The 12500-nt window shown below is 41.5% G+C and overlaps 1 protein-coding gene across 2 annotated transcripts in view; it reads left to right on the top strand.

Moving 5' to 3' along the window:
* znf217 (zinc finger protein 217) overlaps positions 1 to 12500 on the top strand; it is a 29221-nt gene that overhangs the window by 6202 nt on the left and 10519 nt on the right. For both annotated transcript variants that reach the window (XM_061902660.1, XM_061902659.1), the window contains exon 2: positions 520 to 1872. In XM_061902660.1, the coding sequence (XP_061758644.1) occupies positions 582 to 1872 (1291 nt within the window). In that variant the 5' untranslated portion in view covers positions 520 to 581. The remainder of the gene's footprint in view (positions 1 to 519; positions 1873 to 12500) is intronic.

The raw sequence follows: 12500 nt of genomic DNA, 5'->3' as shown, positions 1-12500 counted from the left end.
CTCTCATAACAAAGTGTTTAAAAACGAGGATGCAAGTTGGACAAATGAGATGCCAAATCCAACCACTTTCATGTGGTATTGGACAGAAAGGAGGACTTTTTTTTTTCCTCCATTTGAAAATGCGGACGTTATCAGCACCACTGTCTGATTCCAATCAATGCAAGTCAGAATCAAATACACTAACTTATATTCTTGTCTTCATGAAAGAAAGGAATCTATGTGTGTTAAACATGCTTGTATTATCATTAAACACCATTAACTTGTTAACAAAAATGTCTCTTTCATAAATAAATAAATATAAATTATAAATAGGAATGAGGTAGATCTCCTCGACTTGGTCAATTGAAAAGTAGCTCGCCTGCAGAAAAAGTGTGAGCGCCCCTGACTTAGAGGATCTTTGACTGTGGTATTACGAAAGCAGTGTCATCTTAAAGGAAATCAGTTGTGTTGCTAAAAAGCTTCATTTCCTGTTTCACTACATTGGATTCTTTTTGTAAGAAACATTTTGTGTCGCTTCAGACCACAAGAAAAGGCTCCTGAGACGGTCTTGTGTTCCAACTCATCGTCACGACCGTCCAAGCATGCCCACTCACTCCCCGCTGCCGCTTTTGGAGAGTCCGGACGGACCGGTCCAAGACAGTTGGACCAGCAACAGCGCCAACGTCCCGGGGCCGGGCTCCAGCATGACGCCGCACGCCAACTACCTCGCCAAGGCCCACGAGCCGCCGTCTTGTATGTTCTGCGACCAGACTTTCACCCACCAGGACGAGGTGGGTCCCCACGTGCTGACGCAGCATCCCACCACCTTCTCCGAGCCGGCCGTGCTCCGGATCGAAGCGGAATTCAGGATCCCGGGCCAGAGGGCGCGGGCCAAGCCGGGCAACTCGGCGCCGGAGAAGAAGGAGGTGCACAGCTGCGTGGTGTGCGGCCAGGTGTGGCAGGACGCCGGCGAGCTGGAGAACCACCTGAGGAAGCACAAGGACTACTTCACGTACTGCTGCAACGTGTGCGGCCGGCGCTTCCGGGAGCCCTGGTTCCTCAAGAACCACATGAAGATGCACGGGAAGACCGGAGCCAAGGGCAAGGCCCTGCAGGATCAGGAGAGCCCCGTCACGGTCAACGACGTGGTCCAAGAGGCCGTGTCGGAGCCCGTGGTCACCGCCTACAAAATGTGCATGGTGTGTGGTTTTTTCTTCCCGGACCACGACAGCCTGGTAGGACATAGTAAAATCCACAATCGGGAGTCGGAGACGGACAAAGACGAAGAGTCGGGAGGCGGAGCTACGGGATTTGTCAGCCAACACAGATTTCTTCAGGGTCTTAATCTCAAGCCGTGTCCCCCAGGAGAGTCTTTGCGAGAAGCCGAAAGAACGTCCAAGTGGATCCCGCAGCTGGACCCCTACAACACCTTCCAGGCCTGGCAGCTGGCCACGAAGGGCAAGGTGGCGGTCGGCCCCGTCACCACCAAAGACCTGAGCCAGGAGGCCAGCACGGACTACGAGGACTGCGGCTCGGACAAGGAGCAGACCAACGCCGCCTGGCCCGACGCCCAGGGGGACAAAGCCGCCAGGGAGGTTCCCGGCCGGGAGCTCAGGTCTCAGCATCACGCCGCCACGGGAAGCCCGGGCCCGCGGCTGCTGCAGCGGAGGTCCTTGATGCAGAAGCGGAAAGACACGGAGAGGCCCACCACTTGCGAGGAATGCCGGCGGACCTTCAAGACCTACCACCAGCTGGTGCTGCACTCCAGAGTGCACAAGAGGGAGGCCGGGGGTGACAGCCCCAATTCGTCCACGGAGGGGACTCTGTCCAAGGTGGAGGACGGCATGGTGGACGGCGCCGAGGAGGCGGTTGTGGCCGAACACTTAAGTGCAGGTTAGTCAAAACAAAACATTTTTTTCTTAAAAATACGCCATTTAAAAAAAAATATTGCACAGTAGCACCACCTACAGGACTGGAGTGGAAGCACTTATGCACAGGGGTAGGGAACCTATGGCTCTAGAGCCAGATGTGGCTCTTTTGATGACTGCATCTGGCTCTCAGATAAATCTTAGCTGACATTGCTTAACACGATAATTATGAATAATTCACAGTGCTAAAAATAACGTTCAAAATATAAAAACATTCTCATGCATTTAAATCCATCCATCCGTTTCCTACCGCACCTGTTCAAGAAGTCGCATTAATGGTAAGAAGTATTTTATGTCATGATGGGGGGGGTCGCAGCTTGCTGCGGGGTCGTTCTCCCAGGAAGGCAGACGGACTACTCGGGACATGGCATTTAGGTAAAAACATGACTTAATTTAAACTAAAAAAAGATACAAACAAAAATCGCTCACAGCGGAGGCATAACTTGGGCTAAGGAAGAAAGCTAACGCATAAACAGTCTATGAACATAACTTACTTGGCATGGCATGAAGCAGGAAACTACTATGGCAAGGCATGAAACAAGTCAGCACAGAGCAATAAAAGATCACATTGACGCCAGGGCAACTGACTGGCAAAGACAAGCTTAAATACTGCCTCTGATTAGTGCTCAGGAAGCAGGTGAGCGGGCATTTTGTCCACCAGAGACAGGTGGACAAAATGAGTAACCAAGGAAACCAGACAAGGGAGTGGAAAAAAAGAGGAACTTAAAGAGTCCAAAAGACAAACAGCACATGGCCAAACAAAAACATGATCAACAGACATGACATTTGATTTATTATTGATTAGCTTCAGAATAACAATGTTATTAAAAAGAATAACAGACTTATTATACTCTAAAAATGTTGGTCTTACTTAAAAATGCACACATTTAGTTGTATTCAGTGTAAAAAAATATGATACGGCTCTCACGAAAATACATTTTGAAATATTTGGCTCTCTCAGCCAAAAAGGTTCCCGATCCCTGCTCCAAGAAAACAGCTTAGATCAGGGGTCGGGAACGTCTTTGGCTGAGAGAGCCATACAAGCCAAATATTTTTAAAAGTATTTCCGTGAGAGCCATATAATTTTTTTTTTTCTTAACACTGAATACAACTATATGCGTGCATTTTTAAGAAAGACCAACATTTTTAGAGTATAATAAGTCTCTTATTGTTTTCAATAACATTGTTATTCTGAGGCTAACCAACAATAAATAAACACGTTTTACCATTAATGCGACTTCTTGAACAGGTGCGGTAGAAACCGGATGGATGGATGAAGATGCATGAGAATGTTTTAAATTTTGAACGTTATTTTTGACACTGTGATCCATCCATCCATCCATCCATCCATCATCTTCCGCTTATCCGAGGTCGGGTCGCGGGGGCAACAGCCTAAGCAGGGAAACCCAGACTTCCCTCTCCCCAGCCACTTCGTCTAGCTCTTCCCGAGGCGTTCCCAGGCCAGCCGGGAGACATAGTCTTCCCAACGTGTCCTGGGTCTTCCCCGTGGCCTCCTACCGGTTGGACGTGCCCTAAACACCTCCCTAGGGAGGCGTTCGGGTGGCATCCTGACCAGATGCCCGAACCACCTCATCTGGCTCCTCTCCATGTGGAGGAGCAGCGGATTTACGTTGAGCTCCTCCCGGATGGCAGAGCTTCTCACCCTATCTCTAAGGGAGAGCCCCGCCACCCGGCGGAGGAAACTCATTTCGGCCGCTTGTACCCGTGATCTTATCCTTTCGGTCATGACCCAAAGCTCATGACCATAGGTGAGGATGGGAACTTAGATCGACCGGTAAATTGAGAGCTTTGCCTTCCGGCTCAGCTCCTTCTTCACCACAACGGATCGGTACAACGTCCGCATTACTGAAGACGCCGCACCGGTCCGCCTGTCGATCTCACGATCCACTCTTCCCTCACTCGTGAACAAGACTCCTAGGTATTTGAACTCCTCCACTTGGGGCAGGGTCTCCTCCCCAACCCGGAGATGGCATTCCACCCTTTTCCGGGCGAGAACTATGGACTCGGACTTGGAGGTGCTGATTCTCATTCCGGTCGCTTCACACTCGGCTGCGAACCGATCCAGCGAGAGCTGAAGATCCCGGTCAGATGAAGCCATCAGGACCACATCATCTGCAAAAAGCAGAGACCTAATCCTGCGGTTACCAAACCGGAATCCCTCAACGCCTTGACTGTGCCTAGAAATTCTGTCCATAAAAGTTATGAACAGAATCGGTGACAAAGGACAGCCTTGGCGGAGTCCAACCCACACTGGAAATGTGTATGCGGACCAAGCTCTGGCACTGATCATACAGGGAGCGGACCGCCACAATAAGACAGTCCGATACCCCATACTCTCTGAGCACTCCCCACAGGACTTCCCGAGGGACACGGTCGAATGCCTTCTCCAAGTCCACAAAGCACTGTGATTACCAGCGGAATTATTCATTACTTATCGTGTTAAGCAATGTCAGCTAAGATTTATCTGAGAGCCAGATGTAGTCATCAAAAGAGCCACATCTGGCTCTAGAGCCATAGGTTCCCTACCCCTGGCTTAGATACACAGTACAGGCCAAAAGTTTGGACACGCCTACTTCTAATTCTTCCATCCATCCATTTTCTACCGCTTATTCCTTTTGGGTCGCGGGGGGCACTGGAGCCTATCTCAGCTAAAATCAGGCGGAAGGCGGTGTACACCATGGACAAGTCGCCACCTCATCACAGGGCCAACACATAGACCAGGGGTCACCAATGCGGTACCCGGGCACAAGGTCGCCCGTAAGGACCAGATGAGTCGCCCACTTGCCTGTTCTAAAAACAGCTCAAATAGCAGCACTTACCAGTGAGCTGCCTCTATTTTTTAAATTTTATTTATTTACTAGCAAGCTGGTCTCGCTTTGCTCGACATTTTTCATTCTAAGAGAGACAAAAATCAAATAGAATTTGAAAATCCAAGAAAATATTTTAAAGACTTGGTCTTCACTTGTTTAAGTGAATTCATTTATTTTTTTACTTTGCTTCTTATAACTTTCAGAAAGACAATTTTAGAGAAAAAATACAACCTTAAAAATTATTTTAGAATTTTTAAACACATATACCTTTTTACCTTTTAAATTCCTTCCTCTTCTTTCCTGACAATTTAAATCAATGTTCAAGTAATTATTATTGTTTTTTTATTGTAAAGAATAATAAATACATTTTAATTTAATTCTTTATTTTAGCTTCTGTTTTTTCGACGAAGAATATTTTTGAAAATTATTCTGGCAAATCTAGAAATTCTGTAAAGTCAAATTTAAATCTTATTTCAAAGTCTTTTGAATTTCTTTTAAAATTTTTGTTCTGGAAAATCTAGAATAAATAATGATTTGTCTTTGTTAGAGCTATAGCTTGGTCCAATTTGTTATATGTTCTAACAAAGTGCAGATTGGATTTTAACCTATTTAAAACATCTCATCGAAATTCTAAAATTAATCTTAATCAGGAAAAATGACTAATGATGTTCCATAAATTCTTTTTAAAAATGTTTCAAAAAGATTCGAATTAGCTAGTTTTTCTCTTAATTTTTTTCGGTTAAATTTTGAATATTAGAGTCGAAATTGAAGATAAACTATGTTTCAAAATAAAATGTTCTATTTTTTTTGTGTTTTCTTAATCAGGAAAAATGATTAATGATGTTCCATACATTTTTTTTTTAATTTTTTCAAAAAGATTCCAATTAGCTAGTTTTTCTCTTAATTTTTTTCGGTTGAATTTTCAATATTAGAGTCGAAATTGAAGATAAACTATGTTTCAAAATAAAAAACATTTTTTTTCGTGTTTTGTTAATCAGGAAAAATGACTAATGATGTTCCATAAATTTTTTGGGGAATTTTTTCAAAAAGATTCTAATTAGCTAATTTTTCTCTTAATTTTTTTCAGTTGAATTTTGAATATTAGAGTCGAAATTGAAGATAAACTATGTTTCAAAATAAAATTTTCTTTTTTTTCGTGTTTTCTTAATCAGGAAAAATGACTAATGATGTTCCATAAATTCTTTTTAAATTTTTTTCCAAAAGATTCGAATTAGCTAGTTTTTCTCTTAATTTTTTTCAGTTGAATTTTGAATATTAGAGTCGAAATTGAAGATAAACTATGTTTCAAAATAAAATTTTCTTTTTTTTCGTGTTTTCTTAATCAGGAAAAATGACTAATGATGTTCCATAAATTCTTTTAAAATTTTTTTCAAAAAGAGCCAAATTAGCTAGTTTTTCTCTTAATTTTTTTTCAGTTAAATTTTGAATATTAGAGTCGAAATTGAAGATAAACTATGTTTCAGAATAATATTTTCTTTTTTTTCCGTGTTTTCTTAATCAGGAAAAATGACTAATAATGTTCCATAAATTCTTTTTAAAATTTTTTCCAAAAGATTCGAATTAGCTAGTTTTTCTCTTAATTTTTTTCGGTTGAATTTTGAATATTAGAGTGGAAATTGAAGATAAACTATGTTTCAAAATAAAATTTTCTTTTTTTTCGTGTTTTCTTGTCTTTTAAAAAAAATCAATTAAGTATTTTTTTCATCATTTCTTCTCTACAAAAAACCTTCCGTTAAAGGAAAAAAAATGTATGACGGAATGACATGACATGACGGAAATACACATTTTTTATATATATATATATATATATATATAGATTTGTTTATTAAAGGTAAATTGAGAAAATTGGCTATTTCTGGCAATTTAAGTGTGTAGCCCTTCGCATTAATCAGTACCCAAGAAGTACCTCTTGGTTTCAAAAAGGTTGGTGACCCCTGACATAGACAGTCAGTCATTCAATGTGTTTTAATTATTTTCATGACTACTTACATTGTGGATTGTCACAAAAGGCATCACGACTATGAATGAACACAAAAAAGGTGAAATAACTGAAAGCATATTTATATTCTAGTTTCTTTAAAATGGCCACCCTTTGCCCTGATTACCGCTTTGCACACTCTTGGCATTCTCTCCACGAGCTTCAAGCACACCTGTGAGGTGAAAACCATTTCAGGTACCTTTTTGAAGCTCATGGAGAGAATGCCAAGAGTGTGCAAAAAAAGTAATCAAAGCAAAGCGTGGCTATTTTGAAGACTTGTGTTGTGGTAAGTACATAACTACACGTGTTCATTCATAGTTTTGATGCCTTCAGTGACAATCTACAACAGGGGTGTCAAACTCAAATACAGAGTGGGCCAAAATTTTAAACGGAACAAAGCCGCGGGCCAAGGTTGAACAAATGAACCTTTTAATAGGGACCCAAACAAGTTTTGCATTAAATATTGAACAAGCAAGGCTTATATAACTTTACTGACATGCAAAATCCAGTTTCGAGTAATAATAATTAAAAAAATATCAATGGCATATCAAATAAAATTTAAATTAAAATTGTATGCCTTTTTTTCTATTTGCAATCTTCTGAGGTAAATATCACATTTTTTCCACAGGCTAATAATACATTTGAAAATAAAAAAACAATAATGAATGAACCAAACATTCAAGCCATAGAAGATGCATGAATAAAACATTAATTATTGGTCAGTTTGCTGGAAGTTTCCCTGAAGAGTTAGTGCTGCAAGGGGTTCTGGGTATTTGTTCTGTTACGGTGCGGATGTTCACCCGAAATGTGTTTGTCATTCTTGTTTGGCGTGGGTTCACAGTGTGGCGCATATTTGTAACAGTGCTAAAGTCGTTTATACGGCCACCCTCAGTGTGACCTGTATGGCTGTTGACCAAGTATGCTGTGCATTCACGTGTGTGTGTGTGTGTGTGTGTGTGTAAAAGCCACAAATATTATGTGACACGCTGTTAGTATGGAGGAAAAGCGGACGTGACGACAGGTTGTAGAGAACGCTAAAGGCAGTGCCTTAAATGCACGCCCCCAATATAGTTGTCCAGGTGGAAATCAGTAGAAATTTGGGAGAATGGTTGCCCCGGGAGATTTTCGGGAGGGTCAGTGAACTTCGGGAGTCTACCGGGAAAATTAGGAGGGTTGGCAAGTATGAGTATTAGCGGTGAATGCGGTGTTACAGCGGCACCAATGCTGTATAACACCGGGGGGCCAGCTCTAATGCTAAATTGATATTGCCTCAAGGGCCAAATTAAATTACACGGCGGGCCAGAATTTGACACCCATGATCTACAATGTAAAAAGTCATGAAAGTAAAGAAAAGTTATTGAATGAGAAGGTGTGTCCAAACTTTTTGGCCTGTCCTGTCCTTTTAAAGTAGTCAGTGTACAGCAGTGTAGACGTAGTATCCACTGAAAATAGGTCGACACACAAAGATTGGTGTAAATATCTGACAACAGAAGTGAGTAGAAAGATAATTGTCCTGTCTATAGTCCAGCGTTAATTTTGCTGACGAAAAATTTTCGTCATAGTTATCGTCAACAACCTTTTTTTTGTGACTAAAACGAGACAATAACTAAATAAAAAATAATTTACGTGGACTAAGACGATGACGAGGTGTATTGACATATTCGTCAACGAATAAAAACGAGACGAAAATGTCTGCCAGAGACGAGATCCAATCGGAACTCATTTCGTTGGGAAGAGAACCAATCAGAGCGACGTGGTAAGGAAGTTACGTAAACGCCGGGGAGGAAGAGGAGAGAGGACATATGGGGAAATTTGATATTTGACGTCAAAGTTAACAAGATGCAGTGTAAGAAATGCAGCGCGAGGATTACGGGGAAAAACACAACAAACTTGAAGCGACATTTACAGTCCAATCACCCCGAAATCCACACACAGGGAAGCATTTTCCACAACTCACTCGACGCTATCCTGTTTATTACACGTTTTACTCGTGAAATACTAAATTTGAGACATGATTTTCATCAAAATACGACTTGTATCGAGGATTTTTCCGCTGTTTTGTTTTGACTTTCAGAAATTGAAGGGAAAGTTTACATATTACCCTTTAGTCGACTAAATCTACTGTAGTTTTCGTCAACTACAATCTTATGATATTTCGTCAACTAAAACTAAAACAATTTAAATAACTAAATTATGACTAAAACTAAATTATGTTTTAGTCAAAAGACTATGACTAAAACTAAATCAAATTTTGCTGTCAAAATTAACACTGCTATAGTCAAGCATGGTGGCGCATGAGTGCTATCAGCATTGGGGAATTGTGGTTTATTAAATGGTGTGAATGTTGTCTATCTGCGTTGGGCCTGTGTTGAGGTGGCAACTTGTCCAGGGTGTACCCGCCTTCCGCCCAAATGTAGCTGTGATAGGCTCCAGCACTCCCCGCCACCCCAAAAAGGGACAAGCGGTAGAAAATGGATGGATGGATAAAGGTAAAAGAATTCGGATATGTACAATATCAGTCTAAAGAGTCGCTCCTTTGGTTGGCGGTAGTGTCACGCCGGTATCGGGCTGCATGAGTGCTGCTGGCGTTGACAGAGCTGCGGTAAAATAATTCCATCCATCCATCCATCTTCTTCCGCTTATCTGAGGTCGGGTTGCGGGGGCAGCAGCCTAAGCAGGGGCGGCATGGTAGTGGGTAGAGCGGCCGTGCCAGAAACCTGAGGGTTGCAGGTTCGCTTCCCACCTATTGACATCCAAATCGCTGCCGTTGTGTCCTTGGGCAGGGCACTTCATCCTTTGCCCCCGGTGCCGCTCACACTGGTGAATGAATGATGAAAGAATGATTGGTGGTGGTCAGTCTACCCCAGGGCAGCTGTGGCTACAGATGTAGCTTACCACCACCTTGGTGTGAATGAATGATGGGTTCTCACTTCTCTGTGAGCGCTTTGAGTATCTTACAATAGAAAATCGCGATAAAAACCTAATCCATTATTATTATTAAGCAGGGAAGCCCAGACTTTCCTCTCCCCAGCCACTTCGTCCAGCTCCTCCCGGGGTATCCCGAGGCGTTCCCAGGCCAGCCAGTAGACATAGTCTTCCCAACGTGTCCTGGGTCTTCCCCGTGGCCTCCTACCGCTCAGACGTACCCTAAACACCTCCCTAGGGAGGCGTTCGCCGACATGTACAATATCAGTCTAAAGCAGTGGTTCTCAAATGGGGGTACGCGTATTCCTGGGGGTACTTGAAGGTATGCCAAGGGGTACGTGAGATTTTTTTTTAAATATTCTAGAAATAGCAACAATTCAAAAATCCTTTATAAATATATTTATTGAATAATACTTCAACAAAATATGAATGTAAGTTCATAAACTGTGAAAAGTAGGGGTGTAACGGTACGTGTATTTGTATCGAGTTTCGGTTCGGCACGCGGGCTTATCGAACAAGTTAGGAAGCAGAAGTCTTCACAAGCTGCTCTGCTTTCTGCCTCTGCCTCATTGTCCCGCCCACACAACCATCTGATTGGTTACATACAAAGCCAATCAGCAGTGCGTATTCAGAGCGATGTAACAGCCAATCAGCAGTGCGTATTCAGACTTCAGAACAATGTAGTCAATGCTTTAGCGTCGAGCACTCGAGCAGATATTCGTCTAGCAGGGGAGGAGTGGACTCTACCCAAATTATACTGAACACTTTTCAGTCACAACTATTACAAACATCACTATGAGCCCGTTGACCTTCTAGAAACTTAAACTGCAGCTCAGCTCGCTCACAGTATAGGCTTGAGATGAAGGCTAATTAGCTTTTAGCGTAACGTTAGCTCATTTTGCCGTGCGTGTGTGTGCGTGTGTGCGTGCGTGTGTATTAGGGGCAGCAAAGCCCTGTCTGTCCGTTATTTCATTGAACTCCATTGTGTTTAGGGATGAATAGTCTCTCCTATTGCAATTGTACTATTTGTCAGCTATAGTTACATGAACCATTAATAATGTAGCAGCCTAGTTTTGAATAGCAGGGTCCCTGCTATCACATGTTGATAAAAATACAACATTTACATAATAAAAGTCAACTACATGCTTCCCAAATGCTGTAATAAATTAAGCATGATGAGTTGACATTAAACAGTTTCAATGGAAACTGTTTAATGTTAAACTTTTTATATGTAGAAGAAAGGTTTTGTCATTTGATTTAATCAAAGCCACAACTTGAGGCAGTTTAATGTGGATTAACGTGGGAAGAATTATTTGAGTGTTCCCAATGTTAAAAGGATAAAGCCATTGGTTACAAATTTGGTAAATAAATAACCAAAAAATTTATATTTTGTTGCTTTCTTACTGTACCGAAAATGAACCGAACCGTGACCTCTAAACCAAGGTACGTACCGAACCGAAATGTTTGTGTACCGTTACACCGCTAGTGAGAAGAAATGCAACGATGCGATATTCAGTGTTGACAGCTAGGTTTTTTGTGGACATGTTCCATAAATATTGACGTCAAAGATGTCTTTTTTTGTAAAGAAATGTTTAGAACATGGGTGTCAAACTCTGGATTTGGCCCACGGGCCAAATCTGGCCCTTGAGGCAATATCAATTTAGCATTAGAGCTGGCCCCCCGGTGTAACACCACATTCACCGCTAATACTCATACTTGCCAACCCTCCTAATTTTCCCGGTAGACTCCCGAAGTTCAGTGCCCCTCCCGAAAATTTCCCGGGGCAACCATTCTACCGAATTTCTACTGATTTCCACCTGGACAACTATATTGGGGGCGTGCATTTAAGGCACTGCCTTTAGCGTTCTCTACAACCTGTCGTCACGTCCGCTTTTCCTCCATAATAACAGCCTGTCACATAATATTTGTGGCTTTTACACACACACACACACACACACACACACACACACACACACACACACACACGCATGGTCAACAGCCATACAGGTCACACTGAGCGTGGCCGTGTAAACAACTTTAGGACTGTTACAAATATGCGCCACACTGTGAACCCACACCAAACGAGAATGACAAACACATTTCGGGTGAACATCCGCACCGTAACACAACAGACCAAATACCCTGAACCCCTTGCAGCACTAAGTCTTCCGGGAAACCTCCAGCAAACTGACCAATAAGTAACGTTTTATTCATGCATTTTCTCTTGCTTCTTCAAGGCTTGAATGTTTGGTTCATTCACTATTTTTATTTTATTTTCATATTTATTATTAGCCTGTGGAAATTTTTTTAATATTTACCTCACAAGATTGCGAATAGAAAAAAAGGCATGACATTTTTATTTAAATTTTATTTGATATGCCATTGATATTTTTTCAATTATTATTATTATTATTATTATTATCATTAGAAACTGGATTTTGCATGTCAATAAAGTTATATAAGCCTTGCTTGTTCAATATTTAATGCAAAACTTGTTTGGGTCCCTATTAAAATGTTCATTTGTTCCGTTTAAAATTTTGGCGCACTCTGTATTTGAGTTTGACACTCCTGGTTTAGAATGAAGTTGATGGATCTCTATTACAATCCCCAAAGAGGGCACTTTTAAGTTGATGATTACTTCTATGTGTAGAAATCTTTATTTATAATTGAATCACTTGTTTATTTTTCAACAATTTTTTTGTTTTCTTTATATCATTTTTTTCCAAATAGTTCAAGAAAGTCCACTACGAATGAGCAATATTTTGCACTGTTAAACAATTTAATGAATCAGATACTGATGACATAGTGCTGTATTTTACTTCTTTATCTCTTTTTTTC

Source organism: Nerophis ophidion, linkage group LG06, assembly GCF_033978795.1.
Source record: "Nerophis ophidion isolate RoL-2023_Sa linkage group LG06, RoL_Noph_v1.0, whole genome shotgun sequence".
In the NCBI taxonomy this organism is placed as follows: domain Eukaryota; kingdom Metazoa; phylum Chordata; class Actinopteri; order Syngnathiformes; family Syngnathidae; genus Nerophis; species Nerophis ophidion.
The sequence above is the reverse complement of the archived record's forward strand: the minus strand, read 5'-3'. Positions and strand labels throughout refer to the sequence as shown.